The 23,955-nt window shown below is 54.4% G+C and overlaps 1 protein-coding gene across 5 annotated transcripts in view; it reads right to left on the bottom strand.

The window, feature by feature from the left end:
* Nucleotides 1–7,929: 7,929 nt before the first annotated feature.
* Nucleotides 7,930–23,955, bottom strand: part of Ccdc88c (coiled-coil domain containing 88C) — a 114,102-nt gene continuing 98,076 nt past the window's right edge. For all 5 annotated transcript variants that reach the window (XM_046440644.1, XM_058577684.1, XM_058577685.1 and 2 more), the window contains 5 exons: nucleotides 19,473–19,661; nucleotides 17,684–17,752; nucleotides 14,757–14,825; nucleotides 13,441–13,730; nucleotides 7,930–10,176 (listed from right to left, as the gene is read on the bottom strand). In XM_046440644.1, coding sequence (XP_046296600.1) covers nucleotides 9,187–10,176; nucleotides 13,441–13,730; nucleotides 14,757–14,825; nucleotides 17,684–17,752; nucleotides 19,473–19,661 — 1,607 coding nt within the window. In that variant the 3' untranslated portion in view covers nucleotides 7,930–9,186. The remainder of the gene's footprint in view (nucleotides 10,177–13,440; nucleotides 13,731–14,756; nucleotides 14,826–17,683; nucleotides 17,753–19,472; nucleotides 19,662–23,955) is intronic.

The raw sequence follows: 23,955 nt of genomic DNA, 5'->3' as shown, positions 1-23,955 counted from the left end.
CAGGCACCTTCAGAGGTTGGATCGGCCTTCTCTTCTGGTCCCCATTTTGAAATCTCCTTCTTACAAAATCTTCGCAAGTGGGGTTTTTTTGGATTAACTATTCATGCCTGAAAATATCTGTCTGCTTTAAAAAAAATTGCCACGCTGAATGTAGTTAAGAGCTTGGCTTGGAAGATCAGTGTCTGAAATTGAATCCCAGCTCCACTACTGACTGGCAGGAAGACCTTGAGCAGGTCTCTTTGCCTCTGTGTGCCCATTTCTTTGTGAAATAAGAACACTATTTGAAAAGGGGGCTCGGGTGATTACATGAGTTAAACTAGGTAAAGCCCTTAGCTCAATGCCCAGCACACACCAGGGGTCAGTAGGGGTTAGCTGTTATCACTGATGTTATTTTTGGAATTACGTTCTCCAAATACCCTTTTAGGTCTTGAACCCCTAATACAGCCTTAGCATTATGCAGGACCTCCTTCCATCCCAGCAAGAAGCAGTTTTATTCTCCATTTCACAGATCAGGACACAGATTCTGTGAATCCCCTAAGGCCACTCTGTTCCCAAGGGAAATCAAGCTTGGCACTTCTACCTTTTTTAAGGTAGCTAAATCTGTGCACATTCCCAGGTCCTCACTGGTTCCTGCATTGACGTGAGTTTGAAGCACAGGGGCATCCAGTGCGTCTGCTTCTGACACTAGATGACACTTCTGGCACTTCTGACCACTCTGTCCCTAAGAAAATGCTAGATTTGGATAGGCGAAGAAATACATGGCCCTGCCTGCTCCTTCTTTTGGCTGGAGATTCGGATCCTGAAGCTGCTTCTTGCAGTTTTCAGCTTCTGCCTGGTCCTGTCCCTGCAGGTCCTGTCCCCTCTTGTCAGCTGCCTGATTCAGGATTCTGACTCTCAGGGGCCCTGCACATGACTGTGGAAACATTATGACAAGGTAAACCCTTAGAAGACCACGCTGCATGACTCCTGCCCCATCATCTACAGAATAGCGGCCATGAGAGATGGCACAGCATGGCGGACGCGGTGGCCTGTTTCCCTGCCTCTCTTTCTCTGCTCCAAGATCTCTGTTTATACATGTCCAAACGCAACCAGCCCCTTTTGCTGCCTAAGTACGCTTAAAATAAGGTCCCTTTTGATTCATGCTTCACTTTTCAGAGACAGAACAGCATGACTCTTATTTCCAGTTCCTCAAAGATATGGAACTGGCTGCTGGAAATCAAGCTTGGCACTTCTGACCACTCTGTCCCTAAGAAAATGCTAGATTTGGAAAGGCGAAGAAATACACGGCCCTGCCTGCTCTTTCTTTTGGCTGGGCTTCGCTCTGGTACTTGGTGTCAAGACGTCCACCCGTCCTGGCAGGAACAGCAGAATTTGTTGTTTTGTAAATGGAACCTGGCATTCGCCGTCCTTATAAACAAGAAACAGCTCACTAAGTGAAAAGGAAGCATGCGTTCCAGAACATTCCTGGGCCTGGAGAAAGGTAAATTATGGCCCATGCGCTTGGAATGCTGATTTGAAATGCTGCGCTAATAACCATCTTTCTCGCCCACAGAAATCCTCCCTGGCTCTGGGCTGGGTTCCAGAGACATGGTCAGAAATTCTCCACTCCTGGTGTCAGTGACGTTGGCCTCCACTTCATTCCCAGTCTCCTGTGGGCTTTTTGTCTTGGCATTTTACCTAAAGGCAGAACCTGAGGACAACTCCTTCGCTGCATGTCCCAGGTGTCCAATTTGGTGACAACCTGCAGAATTGGCAGCCACAGGAAGGTTGAAGGAGGCTCCTGCCCCAGGCCAGGACTGTGCTGTCTACTTTTTATTTGCCTGACATCCCCTCGGCTCCCTGCTCTCTGGCTTGTGCTGACGTGGGTCAGCGGGAGATGGGAGGAGAACAGGGACCCAGGAGGAGTGAGTCCCTCGGCCAGGGTGGCTTTGGGTTAGCTGCCGCCCTTTGCTGGAGACGTCAGCTCCTTCCGAGTGTCTCTCCGCGACTCCTCTCTCCCTTCCTCCTGCAGGCCCAGGACTAACCATAGCTCCCCACACAGCTAGTCCCGGGAGCTGGCCATCCACATTGGCCCCGTTCGTGTGTCAAGTCCCTGCTTCCTGCCAAGAATGACGCACGAGAGAAGCAGATGCACTAGATGCCCCTGTGCTGCAAACTCATGGCAATGCAGGAACCAGTGAGGACCTGGGGATGTGCACAGATTTAGCTACCTTAAAAAAAACCACTGTTTTTCCAGTCCTTTCTTCCAGTGAGCACAGCTGGCCAGCCTCAGAGGAAACCTCTTCTCTATCCTCCAAACAACAGAATGAGTCCCTACTTCCTCCCCGACTCCAGTGCCAGCTCATGTGTCCCTGCTCAGCCCAAGCCCCCTCTTGCTGGTTGCCCCTGCCCTTGCCCCTTGTCACTGTGAGCTTCCTAGGACAGAGCACCCCAGTGCTCACACAGGTGGGCAGCTCCCCTTCTGGGAATCTCCCTTGCTGAGTCAGGTCCTCCCGGGACAGCTGCAGGCAGCAGGAGGCTGTGGTTCTGAGAATAATCATTTCTGGCATTGACCACACTCTGGCAGGCTCCGGCCTGAGCTGATTAATCGGGCGACCTGGCCAACACCACAAGTTGTTTCTGTTCTCACTCAGATAATCTGAGGGCTCTCAGACAGACTGTGACTAATGGGGACACCCAAAGGCAGGAAAACTCATGGCCTGTGGGGGAGACGGCTCAAGCCCAGGGGAAGCATGAGCAGGCACATCTGGAGGGCCGGGGAGCCAGTGTCACGTCCTGGCTGGACTCAGGACTCGAGGAAGCCTTCAGGCTGGGTCTTCTCAGGCTGTTGGCTTGGGAAAGGGAAAGGCAGGGGAGTTTAGCATCTGAACTCCTGGGCTCAGAGCCCCAGTCTGTTGCTTTCTGGCTGTGAAAGTTGTGTAGCTTCCCCGGGTCTCAGTTTCTTCTGTAAAATGGGTTTAATATGAAGATCAGTGTAAGAGTCAAATGTAAAGGTACTCTCATAAAATTTGGTTACTTGGAAACCAGGAGCTCCACCTAGCAGGTGCTGAGAGGGCAGGTTAGGCAGGGAAGGCACACAGGAGGCTTTGCTGGCTGAAGGAGGCTGGGCCAGTCAGACACTCTGGCCAGCCTCTGCCTTGATTCTCTGCTTATGGAGAATGGATGAAATCCTGGCTCCTCCACTTACTTATTGGCTGTGTGACCTTGGGCATGTTACATGACCCTTCTGTGCCTCTGTTTTCTTATGTGTAAAATGGGGGTAACAACGGTACCTCACAGGGCTGTTGCACTAGTTGAGTTCCTAAGTCTAAAACTCGTAGAACTACGCCTGCCCCAGCAAGGAAATGGTGATTGATTTTCTTCAATCTGCTATGTAAGATGAGCCTCCACTGGGGCTCCTGACTTTGGTGTGTGGAGGCTGGAGGGGACAGGGATGGACTGGAGGGGTATTTGGCAAAGAGGAACTTTTCGAGACTTTAGGGCCAGGAGCCTTCATAGAGAACCACAGGAGCCCTGCTCCGGTCTTTTGGGAGAATAGCTTGGCTGCCCTGTGGGGGGTGCGTGCTAGGACCTGGGCGTGTTCCACAGGCAGCAGGTGGTGAGGTTCAAGAGCACGGCTTGGCTTTCTTTGTTTTTGTCTAATTACCTTCCTTTTGTGGAGGGGTACTCAGTTTCAAGTGGAATACAATTTCTTTTTAAAAATAAATATATTTTTTTCTCCCCTTGTCCTGGATGTGGCCTGAGGTCCAGTTGAAAATGAAGAGACTCAAGTCCTCAGCAGTGGGGACTGACCCCTCCTTTAGCGGCCACCCACCCCCACCACCGCGGCATCTCAGCCCAACACCTGCTGGTCCTAGTGGGGGATCAGAGGGAGAGTGGCTGAGGGGCGAGATTCCCTGCAGACTGGAGCAGACTGGAGTGGGTTTTAGAATATGAGGCCCCAGCTCCTCTGTGTCCTCAGGTGGGGACCCTGGGGTCTATGTGAGATGTGCCAAGGGGCCTGGGGAGTGATATACTCTGCCCTGGAGGCCCTTGAGGAGAACAGGGAATCTAAAAATAGTGAGGGCCAGTCCTGAATTGCAAGTTTCTATTCCCAGAATAGATGTTCTGCAATAATCCAGTTTCCAAAGTAAAATATTCAAAGGAAAACATTATGTACATAATAGAAATGGAACTTGAGTGATGGAGGTTTTTGAGAGATTTAGAAGGAAAATCTAGGATTAAGACAGCGGTGACAACGTTCTGATAACTACCATAACTAGAGGCTCATAGGCGGGAGGGCCTTGCCACGGGAGGCCAGGGTACAAAGGCAGGAATCTGGAGGGGCAGTCAGGGCAGCCTGCTCGGAAGAGGCACTTCTAAACTGAAACCTGCAAGGAGACTAGAAGGTGCCCTGGGAGTCCCTGCAGTGACTAGTGTACACTGGGCTGTGCATACAGAAGGGGCCCTTGCATTGTTGGGGGGTGAGTGGAGGGCGTGGGGATTTCTCTTGGGTTCAGGGTGTATTCCTGGGGTCCCTGTGTTTGATTCTGATCATTTGGGGGCAGGAACTACAGCAGCCTGTTTCCCCTGCAGGGTATGAGCTGGCAGGGACCAGCTCCCAGCAACCTACCCCGAGACCCACCCCCAGGACAAAACCCAGCAGAGGACACATTTGAATGAATGAACAACAAAAAAGAGGAAATTGACGGAGGAGAAATGGAGAGTTAAATGTGATACTGCGAGAGAGGCACCAGCTCTCGGCACCCAGCAAATGCTCCTGCCACCTTCCTCCCCAATCCCTGGGCCAGGGCGGGGTGGCACTTCCCCAGCTGTCCCAGGTGCTACTGGCTGCTCCCCCAGGGCAGGACCCTGCACTTTAACCGCAGCTAGGAGGGTCAGGACATGTGCCCAGGGCCTGGACAGTGTGGGACTTCTGAGATCTGTCCCCCACCGAGGAAGCCTGAGCCAAGGTCCCTCTGACTACAGTCCCCCAATCCAAGACCTCCTGACACACCTCTGGGTGGCCGGTCCCATCAACTGGATCCTAGAGTGACAGGGCCTGCCTCTGGGCCCCTCTCCTCCACTCCCTCCCAGAGGCCTTTCTTTATTCCTGAGACTGGAGTTGGATTTTAGCTGCAGGAGAGGCCGAGGAGCCAGTGATGCCCGAGCTCAGGTGTCCTGCCCAAGGTCACGTGTCCCCTTGCGCCAGCCTCCTGCGTCCCTCCCTGCTGGGGTGGCCCTCTGGGAACTGCCCGGGGGGCTCTCTCGCCCAGTCAGTACGGGCTGCCGCCTGGATGCTGGCTCCAGTGACCCGAGCGGCTGGCTTTGGTCAGGCCTGCCCTGTAGGAGGCCCAGGCTCCTCTGGCGGAGGCCGCGCAGACTCATAGGAAAGCAGGTCCCGTGGACACAAAAGCAGGCAGGGCAGTCCCCACCCCACAATGGCCTGGGGACTGTGTGGCTTCCAGAAGGGTTCATGAGAGTCATGGTCCTCGTGTCGGAAGCTTGGACAGGCCCAGAACATTCCAAGACTGGGAAGCCCTTTCCCTGTGCTTTTGTGGTCTCTGGGGGTGGAGAGATCAGGACCAGGCGCCGCTCTGCCAGCTCCCAGACTGAGCAGAGACACCTGGATTTAATCTCTGGGCTAGACCCACAGGCCACCAGCCCTACGTGTCCCCTGCCTCCCCAGGCACCCAGCAGGTCCTGCCAGGGCACACCCACCCGGCTCTGGCCGGCTTCTGGCTGTGGAGACCATTAACCACTACAGAGTGAGAGGTGACGGCTCCCCCTCCCCGCCAGCCACACTGCTCCCTGGGGAAGGGCAAGGTGGGAGGGTAGAGGGCAGTTTCCAGGATCCAGATGGGCCCAAGTGACCGTTCTGTGTGCCCCGGGTAGAAGACCATGCCTCTCAGGGCTCTTCCAGGGCCGAGCTAGAAGGCGGCTGAGCTTGGAGGAGGCCCACTGTTCTGCCTTGTGCCCACTGCAGGGCCCACGTCACTAGGCACTTCAAATCTGGTCCCTTCGTTCCATCCCTCTCTGGTGTCCTCTAGGTCTGGAGAAATGGGAAGGAAACCAGGGAACAGCCGCCAACCCTCGGTGCCCAGCCCGGCTTCTCTGCTTGCTCCTCCGGCTTTCCTGTCCCTCCGTCTTTGGCCACCTCTTGGAGGTGGTGCCCCTCACGGTGGGCCAGAGCTGGCCTATTCTGGCGTGTGAGGGCAGACTGGTGAATTCCAGCAATTCTGCAAGCCGGTTGTTAAACAGCCATTACGAAAAGCGGACTTCGATTAACCCACAACTAAATATCAGAAGCAAAAGTAATAAAAAATTCACTACCTCCTAATTATTTTGCCAGCTCCTCCGCCTTCGAGGTTATTCATACCTGTATTTGGGTGGTGGTGAGGCTATACAGTGGGGTGTGCCGCGCACCCCTTCCCAGCCCATGTTTAGTGACTTTGTAATGGCAGCTTGACATCAGCCACGGTGAGAATATTTACACCACAGAAACGGGCCAATGTTACATCTGGGGCGCAGTTAATGCTTTTGCATCTCTAGACTTACTCTGGAAAAAAATGTTAAATTAAAAAGTGTGTTGGGTGGACACTTTGGTGAATTCTGTTTTAATCTTAGGTTGACGCATTCTACATGTGAGGCCATCACAGTGGGAACAGCATGAAAAACTGAGGAAATTCATCCCACATTCATAAACTGATTCCACAAGGTCACGCATATCATCAGCCCATGAAGTCTGACACAGGCCTCTGAGGTGTCCCCCTCATCTGGTTAACACAGAAAACACCAACGAGCATTCATTCATGTTGGAGCCCCAGTCATGTCAGAAGCATCTGGAGGTTGTCTACAAATATACAAAGGCAAAATCCAAGATCTGGGGCGCTGGGGATGGAGCTCAGTTGGTAGAGTGCTTCCCTTGCATGAGCAAGGCCCTGGGTTCAATCCCCAGCACCCCACACACACTCACCAAAAAAAAAGAAAGAAAATCCCTGACCTGGGACTCCCCCCTGCCACTGGACCCCAGGGTGCTGCCCTTGGGACTGCCCATGGTCGATGGTCACAGGATAGGACACGGGAAGAGTGAGCAGGGGTCAGCATCCTCTGGGTGTTTACTGGGGCAGGCGAGAGGTGGGCTGGGTGTGAGTTGGGTGTTGGACATCTGAGGTGCGTTTGGGACATTCAAGTTGGACACGTGGATCTGGAGCCTTCTGGAAGTAGCTGGTAATTAGAACCGCGTGTGTGCAGGAGCTTGTCGGGGACAGGGAGTGACGAGCAGGCAGGGTGTGCCTGAGGTGAGCCGCTCTGAGGACCGGGTCTGCAGAGGCCTGGGTGTGCCTGCCGAGGGAGGGAACCGCTCCAGAAAGGCCACCCGAGGCGAACAACCACGACTGAGGAGCGCCTTGGGACTGGTGACACAGGTGACCTTAGCAGGAGCCCTCTCCCCGAGCACACAAGACTGGAAGATGGCAGCTGGCGCACAGAGCCCACGGGGCTCACTTCCTGCTTGATGTAGGACGGTTGGGGTCCGGACCTTTCCTTGCTGGCCTCCCCGAACTGCCACCAGAGAAGGCTAGGCTGACAGGTTAAGGTCAGTCCCAGGGTTGGAGGTTGTGACCTGGGACAAAAGCAGTTGGCAGGTTCCAGACAAATCCCTGGGTCCAGGATGGGACAGGTTGTGTCAAAGAATGAGGGACCATGGGGGTGGGTGTTAGCTGAGGAAGCCAGTAGTCAGGCAGGTAGTGACTTCAGGCCTCAAGTTCAGGAGAGGCCGGGGCTGGAGGCCAACACCTGCTGGTGTCCTGTGGGGTGCGTGGAAGAGAAGCCGAGGGAGGACCCAGGGCCCTGCTCAAGCAGTGGACAGTGGCAGCAGGAAAGAGGTAGCAGATGAGGGCGGCAAGCAGCTGAGAGGATGAGAGCCGTGCAGAAGAGACCAGGACTCGCTTCTGTTCTGTTCTGCTTTATTACAACCCTGTCCTGTGTTCCAGAATGATGGCTCTTTAACACGCCACCGGAAACATTCCCACAGTGGATCCTGTTAACATTCAAAAGTCTCCCCATTTCTTTCTCAGCACATTGAATCAAAACGGGGGAAAATCTTTTTTTAAAAAGTCAATAGGTTTAGCCCATCCCAGGAAAAGCACCTTTACAATAGGAAAACTAAATGCGTCAGGAATCTGACCAAATACACGAAGCAGCAGGTACGATTCCTGAAGGAATGACTCCCAAAGGAACATAAATAGATCCCCCCAAAGTATATATATTTCACGAGCGTGTACATATATATTAAAAGAAATTTGGTTTTTAACCCCCCCCCAAAAATTATCCAGAAATCAACATCCCACCTGAGATGGGGGAAGCCGGGTGCTGCAGCCATACCACAAGCCAAGCAGGCACCTCTGTGCACAGGCCTCCCCCGCCCCTACGCTCGCTCCTGGGACAGGGCCGGGGCATCTCTGCACCCATGGCCCAGGCCCAGCAGATCCAGTGTTTGTAGAAATTGAGCTAGGAAGGCTGGTCCCTGGGTGGCCTGGGAACCCCAGAACCAACTGGAGGAGGGAACAAATGCCCAGGCCCCGCACAACCAGACCTGAGGGCATGGCCCTGGGGCAAAGGAAATGCTGGACCCCAGGGGCAGGACGGCAGTGCTCCCTCCCAGCTTTAGCTGCCTCTGGGTTCCGCCCGAAGCCCTCCAGGTCCTTGTACTTGACCAGTCTGGGCTGTTCCCAGGATCCAATGGCCTTGGGGAGTCGTTTCCAGACCCACCAGGGATTAGCCTGTGAGCCTGCTGTGTGTGTGCATGCGCACATGCACATTTTTTAACGGAAGTCAATGGTTTGCACACGAGTGTTCTACCAGGGTCCACTTGAATAGTGTCTGCTCTGGGCCAGGTCGGTTTAGTGTCTGCTCTGGGCCAGGTCGGATTTGTCACTGCTTTCTAAGTGGCCCCCATGCTAAGTGGATCTGTTCAAAAGCCACCAGCAGCCGGCAGGAAGCTCCAGGTATAGAAGACGCGTTACATACCTGGCGGTCATCCCCTTGGGGCTTGGCACAGTGTTCAGGAAACAAACGGGACAATGGCGTGGGGACCCCTTCCTCCTCCACCCTCTCCCAGCACCGCAGGCAGCCAGGAGAACGGCCTCGGGATCAGAAGGCGCCTCAGCAGTCTGAGGTTCGGGAGCTGTTGGCCCACCAGACCAGTCACACGCAGCCGTACTCATACCACACCGTCTGTGGGTCCCCGCCCGGCTCCGGGGATGCCGGTGCACTCCTGGAGCTGCCCCCTCGACTGAGGTCCTCGGGGCCCCGGCTGCCGTGAGGAGCTGAGTCAGGGGACCTCCCAGGGCTCTTGGCTGGGAGCCCCTCATTATAGCCCTGCCCTGGAACCCCATCTCCCTCTGAGCCGCTGAGCCCTGCCCGGACAGGGGCGATGGTGGCCACCTCCCCTGAATGGGGGGACATTTTGGGTTTGGTCCTGGCAGTTGGGGTGGCAACAGGTGAGAAGTGCTGCAGCTGGGAGCTACTGCCACTGCCACCTCCCATGGCAATGGCTGGCGCTGTGGCGGACTGCTGCAGGGGGACCAGCCTCTCCTCCTTTGGAGGAGCCAGTGAGAAGCGCCTCATGTCCAGTGGCCGGCTACGGGGGCCTGAGACCTGCAGTGGGGTCCGCTCCCGCGCCAGGCTGTGGGAGCTGGGGGGTGCGGGGCTGTGCAGGCTGTGGCTGCCTGTCTCTCTGCCCCCCGAGGCCTCAAGACCCCCCGCCTTCTGAGGGGACTCTGGCTTGCAGGCCTCTGGCCCGCTGGCCCGCAGAAGGTCAGCTGAGGCCAAGCTGAAGGCGCGGCTCAGGGACGCACTCCGGCTGGCAGATGTGTGGGAGGTGCAGGATGCAGCGGCCTGCCGGGGTCTGCCCAGGGACAGGCTCTGGGGAGGCTGGGCCTGTCTGGGGGGTGTACTGGCCGGGGCTTCCGCCTCAGCTGGCCTGAAGTTTGGCTTCATGTAATGTCCAGGCTTCGGCTGCTTCCCCTCGGGGGTGCCAATGGCCATCTTGATTGGGGCCACATGGCTGACGGGCATCTTGGCCCCTTCCTTCCTGGCAGGTGGTCCCGGCAGGCTTCTGATGGCCTCAAAATTATTGGCTGTTCGGAAGTAGTCTCTTAGCAGGAGGTCATCTGGGCAACCGGGAGGAGCGTCCTGCAGAGGAGAAAGGCGTGGAGAGGTGGGATGGGGGCCGCTGGGTCCTCAGAGCCAGGATGTGCCCTGGAGTCCACTCAGCAGGAACGAGGTCTCCCACTCAGGCTGGGCTTCCTCAGGACCCGCTCCCAGAAAGGGTCAGGACGGTCAGGCCGTGGGGCATCCCTGGGCAAAGAACCCCAGAGGCTCCAGGCAGCCCCCAGCCTTGCAGCTAAGAATGCTGATCCAGAGGGGACGAGGACCTCGCGCACAGCCAGCCCCACCACCGCCTGCTGCTCCCATCTGTCTCCTTTCTCTGCCCTGCAGAGTAGGTGCTGGGCGGGGGGGGGAGTGTGACGGAATTCCCTGTCACTCCAGCAGGCCCAGAGATGTCACAAGGACATTCCCCAGGCTGAGAAAGGGAGACAGAGGGGGCAGGAGGAGGCCAGAGGGGATAGCCAGGCTGCCCAGGCAGGAAGGTACACAGGACAGCCCAGCCTGAGGCTGCCCATTAACCCGCTGCCCGGGCAGAGCAGCTGCCACTCGGGCTTGGCCTCCTTTGCCACCCACCGTTTAGCAGGCAGAGCCACTGGAGGAAGAGGCCTGTGACTCTGGGTCACTGCAGCCTTCTGCCCACTCCTCTCAGCCTGGCACAAGCAGCCAAGTAAGGTTTGCCCGGAGGCTGGTGGACGCAGGAAGAGGAGGAAGGGGACGTGAGGGTCAGCACCGGCCTGCTGTGCCAATCTGGAGGCAGGTCAGCAGCTGCACCCGCCAACAACCCCCGCCCCATGAAAACACCTGCCACACAGCCGGACAGCGATGTGCTCCGTCGTGTTATGTCACAGGTCCTGGGTGAGTGTCCAGTGAGACCTGCTTATTAATATCCTAAGGTGCCATGTATCACCCATGGTGGCCAGCGCTGTTCTGGGAGCTGCGTGTGTATCTGCCAAAATGCTCACTGCATTCTCTGCAGCCTGGCAGGGCCGCGCAGTGTGTACTGGGCCACCTGTGGCTGGCCAGGCAGTGGCGGGGGAGGTCAGCACTATGCAGCCAGAGCACAGCTGGCCGGGGTGGAGGCCCCAGGCTGCCGGCTCCAGGGCCTCTCCCCACACCTGCCACTCCTCTCTGCGAGCCGCTGCTCTCCTTAGAGATCGACTCATGATAACTGCGCGTTCTCAGGGACAGTGTGATAATTCAGGACACATATCCAACGTGTGACTCAAACCAGGGAGGTGCACGTTTCCACCTCCTCATACGCTATTGTGTTTGGAGCCCTCAAACTCCTCTCCTAGGTCTTCACAAACACACTGTGCAGTCACCCTTGGGTGCTGGGGAGCATGAGGACCGACTCCTCTCATCTCTTTGGCTCTTGTCACCTGCTATCTGGCCGCCCTCTGGTGCCTGCCAGCATTTACTTTTCTAGTCTCTTCCACAATACCAGCCTTCACGGCTTCCACAACACGCAGCACGTGTCTGTGTTGTCACGCTTGTGAGTGCGACACCACCTTCAGGAGACCACGCTCGGCGGCCCCCCAGGGAGCCTCATCCTGAAGCACCTGCTCTCACCATCAGTGACACTTGGGGAGCAGAGGCAGGGTGGAGTCCCTTTCCATGACTTCTCCAGGTGGGGAGGCCGCTGTCTGCACAGGGCCCTGCTTGTGGAGGGCCAAGCATCAGACTCTAACAGACGCTGCTGCAGGGAGACTGTGCTGTCTCCTTTAAGCTGAAAAGGGACAGGTGCTACCACAGAGCACGGAGACTGGTCTGAGCTGATCAGGAGGGAGCTCGGAACCCCCCGACTCAAGATCTGCAAAGGGAAGGAAGCATGGCATGGCAGGATGGGACAGAGGATCGGGGCTCTCTGGCCCGCTCTTATTCAACCCGCCAGGCTGGCGTGCTCACGCGGTGGGACCCGGACAGCAGCAGAGCATCATCAGCAATTTACTAAGGACACACAGCTTCGGTGCTACCTCAGACTGACAGAAACCCAGGGGCTGGCCTGTGTCTGGCAGGCCCACCGTGCAGTTCCGAGGCACACTCCTGCCTGAGGATCACCCAAAGGCAGGGATGCTGTCTTAGCTTGGTCTCTGGCTCCTTGCAGACTGAGCCCTGGGTAGACAGAAACAGGAGCAAAGGGAGAACAGGGATCGTGTCTTTTGCCTCCAGTCTCTGCCTCCTGCAAGGAGAGGCACTGAGCAGGTGGACGCTGCCAGCTGCCGGGAGCTGGCTGGCTTTGCTTCAAGGGCAGGCACCATGCATGCTGCCCCGCACACAGCAGGTGCTCAATAAACACCCGCCAGGCAAACGTTTATGTTCCCTGTGCTACTGGGCCACGTTCACCTAGATCAGAGAGCTAGACCCAGCCCAATTAGGTGGAAAGACTGAAATACTAAGTCTTCAACAGGTCTCAATGACAAGACAGGGTACTCTTTCACTCAGTGACCCAGGTGCTCTTCTAGGGCTGATCCGTCACTGTGTTCAGACAGAGCACATCCAACACGCAAAAGCTACATGCAGGGACGCTGGAAAGGTGACAGAGAAGGGTCTGTCTGCAAGTGGAGTTCAGGAGGAGGAGCACCAGTACGGGGGTCAGCACCTGGAGCCACATGCCCAAGTCAGCTTGCCACTCATTTTCACACAGCCTGGAGCCGAGAATAGTTTTTATGTTTCTAAATGAACAAAAATATTAAGGAGAAAGTTAGCTAGGACTGCAAGTTCATAGTCAACTCCAGCAATTTGGTGAGGCCCTGTCTCAAAAAATAAAAAAATTATAAAGGGCTGGGGATGAAGCTCAGTGGTAGAGCACCCAGTACTGCTCTTAAAAAAAAAAAGGAAGAAAAGTCATTTTATAACGAGAAAATCACATGAAATTCCAAATGCAGTGTCCTTAAGGCAAGTTCTGTCTGATGGCAGGCCTAGTCACCGACACTGGCCACAGAGCTGAGTGGCTGCAACTGAACTACGTGATCCAGAAAGCCTAAAGTATTTACCCTCTGCCACCTGCTGCTGGGGACGCAGGTAAGCAGGTGCTGGGAGCCATGCCATGACCCCTGGCAGGACGTCCTGACCAGCAATGGGGTGCTGGCCCCAGGCCGTGAGCCCACTCCAAGCCTGGGGGAAAGCAGCACCTGCTGTCTGGGTACCGTGGGCAGCTCCCAGTGACCCGCCGGCTCCTGCCACAGCCAGGCCAGTCCTGCATAAGGCCTTACACCCCCCATGCCCCCCGTCCTGAGCGAGCGGAGTGAGGGGCAGCCCCGGCCGCCTACAGCCCTGCCTGGCACTCACGTGGCTCGGGGAGCTGCGGCTGCTCTCCTCCAAGAATTCCTCCAAGGTGACCATCTCGCTGCTCGGGGAGGCCGAGCGGGGCCGCATTCCCGTGTGTGGGGGGGCTGTGCCCCTCTTCTGGGCACCCTCCTGGAGGAGAGGCCCGTTCCGGGGCGGGGGGTTCTCATGGCGGCCAAGGGCACTGCGTCCTGGAGCACCAGCCTCCCGGGGCAGCGTGGCCGGGTCCCTGCTGGGGATCAGGTCTTCACTGCTGAAGCTCTCAGACCGGCCATGGAGCTGGTCGGAGGAACCTGGGCAGGGAACAGAGGGGCACATGTCAGTCCCAGCTGGCACCGTGCTTCCTCTGGCTCACTTAAAACCCATGAGGAAACCCTGCCCAAGCCAGGTATGGTGGCAGCACACCTGTAATCCCAATGGCTCAGGAGGCTGAGGCAGGAGGATCCAGAGTTCAAAGCCAGCCTCAGCAACTTAGTAAGGCCCTAAGCAACTCAGCAAGACCCTGTCTCAAAATAAAATGTAAAAAATATAAAAAAGAGCCCTGTGGCTCAGGAGTTGAGTACTGCTGGGTTTAATACCCAGTACCAAGAAGAAAGAAAAAAAAAAAAAAAAAAGAACCCTGCCTAAGGCTCACCCCCACCCTGCTATAAAGGACCTTTTAGAATCCTCTAGGGCTTTACTTTAGCTTTAAAGACAAATTAACATGAGATAAAAGTAAAATTTCCACTGAAGTTTAAATTTTAAAAAATTTATATACATATATATATGTATGTATGTGGATATTTTTTAATTCCATCTCCTGGGATTACTGACAGTCTCCTTTCTGAGTGTCAACTGTACACTACAATCAACCCAGTGCAAAAATATCGAACACTTCACAAATTTGCATGTTGTCCTTGTAGAGGGCCACGTAATCTCCTGGCAGAAGCAGCCATCAAACTCTAAATTACTAATACCCATAATACTCGCTGGCTGTCATGCACTCACATGTTAAAAGTTCATTAACCGCCCCGCCCAGGGGCTCTTCTAGGGCTGATCATGTAGAAGCTAAGAAGAAAAATGTCTTGAAGGAAAGAGGGCGCACCCATCCCCATCTCACTGAGGGGACTTGCCCATGTCCATGGAGCAGGTCAGAGCGAGAAGGACCTGAATCCAAACCTACTCAAACTCTCTAGCCTGTGCTAGAAACTGCATTTTGTGGTCATGAACACATAAGGATGTGCCTGAAAGCCCCGCTAGCTGCATACCATAAGAATGTCACAAGCCGGAGACACCCATCTACACCGACGCCCACAGGCGCTCGGCAGGCAGGGCCTTACCTTTGAGGCTCGGAGGTGAGCTGTTGCTGGATGTGTTCCTGCTGCTCTCCAAGCTGCCTGGTCGTGACGCTGAGGGAAAGAGCAGTGCTCAGCATAAAGGGCCGAGGGCCAGGGGGACCCAAGGCCAGCAACCAAAGCTCAGCCCAGGCCCTCAGGAAGACCTCTGGGCGCTCCATCTGCTCCTGCAGAAGCTTAGCTTCACCAACAGAGCGCGAGGCGCCGCACAGCCACGGAGAGAGACAGCTCTGACAACCCGCCTTTACCCCGTCTAGGGCTGCAGTTTGGAATGGCAATAATGACGGAGGAAATTCAGAGCCCCAGTCTAGAAACAGAACAACCAAGGGTGCGCAGGGCTGCCGGGTCACATGTGTGACAGTGTGTCCCTGCAGGTGACAAATGGGGTGAGGGTGCTGGGACCGCAGGATGAAAAGGAGCCATCTGTCCTCCTGGGTGGGGGCTATTCCTTGGTGTCCCTGCCCCCAATTTACATGTCCCAGAGGGGAAATTGAGACTGACGTGACAAGCGTGGAGGCAGCCGGCCCCCTGGTGGCTGTGGCGCTGCCCTGCTGCAGACCCGCAGGAAGGCTGGCTCCATCCCCTGCGGAGGGTGAGCCACCCCCGAGGGCCTGCTGACTTCTCCTGCCAGGCTCTCCCGGCAGCCTGCCCTGTATCAGAATATCGCGTGAGAAGACATCTCTTCCACTGGACTCAACCCCTGGGGGGACAGGGACAGTGTTTCTGTCATCTCTGCAACCCCTCAGCACACAGCAGATGCTAAGCTGACCTGGGCAGGAGGCCCCGTGCTTGTGGTCCCCACAGAGAGTCTGCTCTGGTTTCCTGGGTCTACAGGGCTCCCAGTTCCCAAGTACTGATGAGCCCTGCAGGCATCTGGGAGGGACCCGAGAGCACATGGCATCTGGGCACGGGCCAGAAAGATGGTTCAGGAATAGCAAATAGCAAAGTCAATCCCTTCTGGGGAGGGAAAATCTGAAATAAATAAATACACATGTCTTTAAAAAGGTGGGACGTTTTGCTACGAGAAACAGAAACCAATCGGCTGGGCACGCACCGTGGTTTACTCAAGTGCTGCCGCAAATCCCTCCTGTCCTGAAGACAGGAGCTGGTGCTCAGCCACCAGTCACAAGTCTGGGTACTTGGGGAGATGTCCTACTGTACGGTCCCCGCATGGTATGAAGGCAGAGGGCTCCAGGGACCAGGTCTCCTCACAGAGCCTGTCTGCTCACAGAAGACACGAGGCCTCCCTGGTGTGCGCTGCAGCCGCAGCATAGGTGTTAGGGTGGGGTGGGGTGCCGTGTGCCCTGGGTGCAAGAGGCAAGCTGAATGCCCGTGAACTAACTTACTGAGTGTTTTTTTTTTTTAAGGATTATTTCCCCACTCTTGCAAAGTTGCTTTTCAAAAACTGAGGACTGCAGTTAGAATGGCAATCATGGGGAATCACTCCTGGCGGGAGGGGAATCACCCTCTCGTGCTCTCAGTGGGATGGGTGCTCTGGAGAGCCGTGTGGAGCTTCCTCCAGGACTAGAAATGGAGCTACCGTCTGACCCAACTACAGTGTTGCCTGCGTACCAATGCTTCTGCAGGCGATTCACAATAGCCAAGTTATGGAACCAGCCTGGTGCCCGTCAACAGACAGCTGGATAAAGAAATATGGCGTGGGGCTGGGGTGGTGGCTCAGTGGTAGAACACCTGCCTAGCATGTGCAAGGCATTGGGTTCGATTCTCAGCACTGCATAAAAATAAATTAAAAAAAAAAAAAAAGAAAATACGCGTGTATACACGGTGGCGTTCTACTGAGCCACAGTGAAAAATGAAATTGCCATTCGCTGGTGAAGAGATGGACCTGGCAATCATCGTGTTAAGTAAAATAAGCCTGACTCAGAAGGTCAAGGGTCAAATGTTTTCTCTCATATCTGAAAGGCAGAGAGAGAAAAGATAAAAATAAAAGAAGGGATCTCTGGAAAACAGAAGGGAGACCAGTAGACTAGAGGAAGGGGATCAAGAGGGAGGGACTGAGGAAAGAAGGCTACCAGGTTATTCTATGTCCACATGTGAACACACCATGAATCCCGCTTAGTAACTATAACACACTAACAGTAACAGAAGGAGACCAGAGTAGAGCCAGGTGATGGGATAGGGGAGGGGGAGGAAGGGTCCCGGGGAAGGAGACTGATCACATCGCCTGCATGTATAACTTCAGCACAATGAATCTGTCATGTAGATTATAATGCACCAACAAACAAAGAGAAGAAAGAAGAAGAAAATCCCTAAATAAAGAGTCCATGTTAAATAAAAGGCTTGAGGACTTGGTCTGTGGCACTTGCTTAGCATGCCCGAGGGAGCCCTGGCTTCCATCCCCAGCACTGGGGACGGGAGAAAAAACTCAGAAACGAGCCAAGCAGCTTGTCAATCGGAGAAGACTGGGATCACCTGCTGCTTTCCCTCCTGAGAAACGTGCACCATCCTCAACCACAGGACATGTGCTGCCAACGTCTTCTAGGACTTACTACAACTCAGAGCACCCCGGGCACGGAAAGCCCAAGCAAGGACAGAGAGGCCTTCCCAAATGGACACTCTGGGCGCCACCACCAGAACCTTCTGCCACACCTGCAGGGAGCGTCATCACCCTGAGAGCTGGCACGTCAGGGAGGCGGTGCCGTCCCCATGGCTGGACAAGTGTAAACACAGCTCAGGCCCCAGGCAGGGCAGAGGACGGGAGCCCGGAAGATATGGTAACAGGAGCTGACCACAGCTGCAGGGGGAGGCTGGTTCCCTGGAGAGTGAGCCCCATCCCACTCCACAGTCACCTCTCTACACGCTGATGCCACCCGACTTAGTGTGAAGGAAAAGTCCGACTGACAGAAACCTCAGAACCCACACTGACGGGCTCTGGCCACGCGGTCACTCACCATGCTGCCTGGGCTGGGTGCACTGGAGCTCCGGAGGTGGGTCGCAGAGGTTGTCATCTGAATTACAGCCTGAAAAACACAGCTGGTGAGCTGGGGTTCAGAATGCCCAACCAGCCACAGGCAAGCCCCGGCCCTCTGCTGGAGGGCCAGCTCTGACCTCCGTCTGGCACCTGAGTCGTGGCTATGTCCAGGGATGAGGCAGGGAGGGTGGACTGTGCCTTGGGTCCTGCCTCTTCTAGCCCTCCCCTTATTTCTCCAGCCAGGAAGAGGAGACACTGACACTCCTGACTCCTGTCCAATATTAACTTAGATCAAACTTCTGCCTGGGCAACGCCTGGGACCCCCAAACAAAAGGGGGGGGGGGTCTGGCCTAAGAACACGGTAACACATCTGGGGGGAGGGACGGGTTCCCTGGAGGGTGAGGGCTCCTTGCACACACAGCACCTAACCAGATCCAGACCCAGGAACCGACCAGCCAGCAATCCACAACCAGTCCCTGAGGTCAGTGAGATGCTCTAGGCTTCAAGCCTGCTCGTTTCTGAGAACAGTCTGGACCCCCTCCAAAACAATGAGAGGGTGTCCATTTTGAAAACAGTTACATGCCCACTGGCATCATATATCCAGAGTGTGAGGGTCCCTTCAATGTAGGGACCCTGTCTATGTTGCTTTTTGTTTACAGAACCACGGTTGTGCATGCCCAAGGCTTAAAGAGCTGTGTGACTGTTATTATTATGAAAAACTACCCTCCTAAGGCTGGGGATGTGGCTCAAGTGGTAGAGCACTTGCCTAGCATGCGTGAGGCACTGGGTTCAACTCTCAGCACCACATAGAAACAAAATAAAAATATTGTGTTCACCTAAAGCTAAAAAATAAATACCTTAAGAAAAAAGAAAAGAAAAATTATCTTCTTGCTCTCAGACTTCCAATCCCCCAGAAGCAATCACATTCAACTCCTTTAGCTATCTCTTTGGATATTTTCACCTCTTATAAGGATGTCTTTTTCAGTCTTAGACATTATCTTTTCTTTCCTGTTTGCATATTTTAAATTTTCTGATGCCTTTTCCCTCCCTGACTGCTCTTTTTCACAGCCTCCTGTTCTTGTTTCATGATGTAGTAACATCTCTTATCTATGACTCTACCGATGCCAGGCATTTTAAAGTTGACCTCTCTGTGCTTCATGGCACTCCAGTTGCCTTTGGCACTGGTTTTGTTCTGTTTGGAGTTACAGGCTCTCCTCAGGTGTTCAGGGCATCCTGGAGCTTCACCTGGCAAGACTCGACTGAGTCATTTGGCTGGGAATCGTTCCAGCTGATGAGATCACTCTGCGCATTTTACTCTCACAACTGAATGTAAACACACACGCATCCAACAGCATCCCGGGAGGGAGTACAGCTGTAACCCTTCCCTGGCCGCACGGCTTTTAGTGTGGGTCACTTGCCCTCGACTGCGTCAAGAGACTTGCAGGGCAGAGCACCTCTCATTCAACCTCTCGAGAAAACACCTCCAGACTTATCACCCTGGAGGGGCAGTAGCTGCCTGATTTCTGTCCAAACCCTGCTCAGCTCTACTTCATCTCTCTCCCAGAGCCACGTGGTGCCCAGGGCCTGAACACTGGAAGCTTTCGACCCCTGGGCCTCCTGATGGTTGTTTGTCCAGTCCCTGGGCTGTGAGTAGGACAGAGCCTCTGACACCGTCTCCTCTGCTCACACCTCTTGGAGCCCCTCCTGTCTCTAGGCCAGGGTGTGAAGGCCCTGGGCCCCATGTCACCCTCGGGAGGGCCCACACTTACCTTTGGTGCGGCCTGGGTGCCAGGGGGTGGGAGTGGAGCTGGGAGGGGCTGCCGTGATGGCTGAGGCTGAGCAGGTCCGGGAGCCCAGCTCGGATGGCCAGGACTTCATGGCCGGGTCGGTGGAGGCTTCTGTGTGGTCAAGGCTGCCTCCGTGTGGGGACCCTCGCTTTGGTTTTAGATCCCCAGGGCCTTGAGCAGAAGAGGACATTGAGAAATGAGACCACAAAGCCCGTGCTAAGGCTGGGAAAGCACACTGAGGCCCGAAGCAGGTGCAGTGGGGCACGAGGACCACAGAGACACAAGCTGGGCACCACCCCTCCCAGCTACTCTGGGCCTGCTGGGGACTCCACAAGGCCAGCGCTGGCTCTAGGTCGGCCAGGCCAGAAGGCTGGGAGAAACAGGGCACACTCAAGAGCAAATGCTGGCGGAGTCCAGAGTGGTAGCTCAGAGCACGTCTCCAGCCCCAGCTCCCAGTGGTCCCAGCAGCCCTCTGCTGAGGACCACTCCGGCCTGCAGCCAAAGCACAGGGACCCTTAGAATTTCACAAAGAAGTCTACTGCCAACCTCAGTCGTCTGCCTCCTGAAAAGAGCAGCCCTGAGCTCCCCGTGGTGAGGCAGACACGAGGAGACGCTCACCTCGTGTCTCGATTTTCAGCACTATTAATTTTTCTACCATGAACATATGCTCTTGTCAAAATTAAATATAATCATGCATTAGAATGTTTAAAAACAAAACAAAAACGAAGTGGGAGGGAGGGTGGGCGGTCCAGGTAGAGGGGAACACTAATGCCAGTGCAGCTTGGCATGCCACCCCCTCCCTGAGCCCCAGGCCACGAGTCATGTAGAGAGGCGGCCTCCCGGGCACGCGGTCTGGGCTCACTGCAGTTCTGAGTGCCCAGGTCTGATCTGAAATCGGGGACAATTTGGGTTTTGAAAGATAACCTTGATGAGAAGCAAGATTCAAGTCTGGTGGGATGAAGCAGGAGAGGTCATCCTGTGGGAGAGGTGAAATGAGAGTCCAGAGCGGAGGTGGAGATGGACAGACAGCGTGAGCGGCACACAGAGACAGCACGGTTCCAGGGCACGCGAGGAGGACAGGCAGCTCGGGTCCCCAGAGCGAGCTCCAGGAGGTGCAGCCAGTGGAACCAACCTGAGCGTTTTCACACTTGGGTGAACATTAGGGTCACCTTGTTTTCATGGTGACACCTGCTCTCCTTTACAGATAGTACTGACAATGACCTTTCAGGATAAATTTAACTTTGGAAACTGAATCAACTTAGGGGGGAAACACGTAGGCAAGCACACGGTGGGGATCTGGCCATGGCGAACATCATGAAGACGGCGCCAAGGTGGCTGAGCAGGGGAGCGCGGCAGTCCCGGCCTGGCGGCCAGCGTCTCCCCTGCCCTGTGGGATTCATGGCCAACACTCTTTCTGTCCACTTCTGCTTTAATTTCAGCCTCGGAGATGTCGGAGAATCGCAGCACGGGGGCCACGGACTTCACTCTGGGCTGGCGTCTGGCGGGGCAGAATCAATCCGAGGGTTCAAACTGCCTGAACAGACCATCGATCCTCCAAAGCACAGAACACAGCCCACAAGGGCCTGTTGGCAACGCCAACAACTCGCGTTCTGACACAGAAAGGGACAAAAGGGCAGCGGCTGTAAATTTAGCAGCTTAAAAAAAAGCCTTAGGAGACTTGTGGCTGTGCGTGTTTCAGGAAGCACAGGGACAAGCGGCCACCTCAGCTTAACACACAGGCGCGACACGGGCCTGCAGGTGCGAGAGCATGGACGTACAGGGCCACCCAACTTACTCAGCATGGACATCCGGCCCCAGGACACGAACACGCATGTCCGGAGGGTCCCCTAAAACTGTGCTGCTCTGAAGAAACGGTCCGGGGAGAATGGCAACTTGTCTTCTATTCTGAAATCAGAATCCGTGCTGGCTACTTTGGAACTGGGGTCAGGAGTAGGGTCCACTTAGAGGCCATGTGGCCCTTAGGTATGGCTTTTTGTTGTTTGAGTTTCAGAAATGAAGGAGGATACAGGATGCAGACACATGGTAAAGGGAGGGATTAGAAATCTCCAATGTCTGAGAAAGAGAGAGGCTCGTTAGGAGAGGATGGGATGTCGGAGGAGGACCAAAACCGCAGGCGTTTAGAGAGAGCCGGATGGGCCGCTGGAGACTTGTCTTTGTCTTTGCTTTTGCTTCTCAAAAAGGGACTCTTTTTGCGCTGAGTAGCTAAATGTCATCACCCGGATAACCCAGAGGAGGAAGGGGAAAAAAAAGAACAAATGAAATGAACAATAATTACAAATGAATCTAAGTTAGCAAAATGTACCCAAGATATCAGAATCCTGTCCGACCTAGAGAAGGGGAACCAATGCTAATGCTCAGACCAGGATGGGGCTCACGCAGGGAACTGCTTATGCTCTGACTCGGTTTAGTTAATTCAGGGGCTTCCCAATCCAACCACAGACTCACTCGACGTGTGAGGCGAACTACACACTGCCGGAGGGGCCGGCGATTTAGACTGATGCTTCAATTCCAGTGTGTTTAATTATTAAATGAGAATGCGTGTTAATGTAGGAGCGGCCACTCCTCTTACTCATATGGTTTAATGACAGGGTCCCTGACAGCTCAGCTCACCTACAGCTCCTGTTCCCAAAGAGCTTGGAAACCTATAATGACAAGCTTCTCACCCACTGTCATGACACTGTCTACCTGCGGTACTCTCGATAGCATCTGCCCTCTAAAATCACCTCTGGGGGCAGAAGGAGTTTAGAAATAATAAAAACCTCTTTTGCATACCCAAGCCCTTTCATGCCAAGGAGAATCTTTTCTTTTCACGTCTCCTCTACATCCTCTACTCCGTGGCCTTTAGATTACAGTCTTCACAGAGCAGACAACTGCTCTGACTTGAACACATCTTAAGCTAACATGAACCAACCTGACCCATTGCTGATCTAGGACTGAAGCGGACAGCAGGACCTCCACGCTTTCTTTCCCCACAGCACCACCTGGTGGCCACAGCCCACACCACAGGAGAAGGGACCAACTGATTCTACATTGGCGGCCCTTTGGTATATGTATCCCTGCTGCCCAGCTCAGGGCTGGGCTCCAAGAGGAGCTCCCCAGTTTCTTTACTTAGCATCTTCAGGGACCAAAGCAAAGAAGGTAGCATGAACTCAGGTGCTGACAGGCCGGTGTGGATCTCTGCTGCAACACCAGCAAGAGGAACCTGGGCGAGCCTCCCTTTCTCAGCTCTGGAGAGGGGAAGTGATGGTGCCTACCCCATGAGTAGTCAGGCTTAAAGACAAGCATGCAGAGTCCCGAGAGAGACTCAAGTCACACGACTCCTGCTGGTGACCGTCACTGACAGCTCGTGCACAGGTTGGTTTAACTGTCTGGGCTGAGCAGTTTTTACTCTGGAAGTTTTTCTGACTTGATTAGACTGATTATAGTTAGTTCAACTTACAGAATAATGCAAGTTGGGATGACAACTGCTCCAAAATTTAACAGCCAATATGAAAATCTGAAACAACAGACCCTCGCTAGGTAGCAGAAATGCGGAGTTCAGCATCACTCACAAGCTGGATGAGCCTTTTTTCTACTCTGCTCCCTGTAAAGAACGGATGGCTGGGACCGGGACCGGGACTGGGGCTGGGGCTCAGTGGTAGAGCACTTGCCTAGCATGTGTGAGGCACTGGATTCAATTCTCAGCACCACACAAAAATAAATAAATAAATAGATAGATAAAACAAATGTATTGTGTCCATCTACAGCAAAAAATATCAGAAAAAAAAAAAAAGAAAAAGAATGGATGGCTGGGCACAGTGGTGCATGCCTATAGTCCCAGCAGCTATGGAGGCTGAGGTAGGAGAATCGCAAGTTTAAGGCCAAGTTGAAGCAACTTAGCAAGGTCCTAAGCAACTTATTGAGACCCTATCTCAAAATAAAATACCCCTGGGGTTCAATCCCTGATACTAAAACAACAACAAAAACCAACAATGGGAACAAATCAGTCCTCACATGTGCACATTTACTTTCTGTATTTGAAAGTGACACAATTGGTTCCTGTAGTAGGGAAGGTGACTTCTGAAGAGCTTGTGCCCAAGTCACTCCCAGGGCACTTCACGCTGGTCCTCAGTGCTCTACTGTCAGCCCCTAAGAGCAGTGGGTTCCCAATATGACCTTAAGAAAGCCCTGTAGCCTTTGTGATGATTCAAATGACTCAGGGTGAGCCAGGCACAGAGGCATAGACCCATGATCCCAGAATCTCAGGAGGCTGAGGCAGGAGGATCACAAGTTTAGGGCCAGCCTGGGCTACTTAGTGAGACATTGTCTCAAAATAAAAAGGGATGAGGAACATGGTTCAGGGTAGACCTATATTCAATCCCAAGTGCAAAAGAAAAAATTCCTCAGGGAGGCCTGCCATAAATAATCCAACAAATACTTAAAAGTAAATTCGAAATTTTCGAAG

This window comes from Marmota monax, unplaced genomic scaffold (genome assembly GCF_021218885.2).
Source record: "Marmota monax isolate L192 unplaced genomic scaffold, Marmota_monax_Labrador192_F-V1.1 WCK01_AAM20220418_F8-fsc00017, whole genome shotgun sequence".
Taxonomy (NCBI): domain Eukaryota; kingdom Metazoa; phylum Chordata; class Mammalia; order Rodentia; family Sciuridae; genus Marmota; species Marmota monax.
The sequence above is the reverse complement of the archived record's forward strand: the minus strand, read 5'-3'. Positions and strand labels throughout refer to the sequence as shown.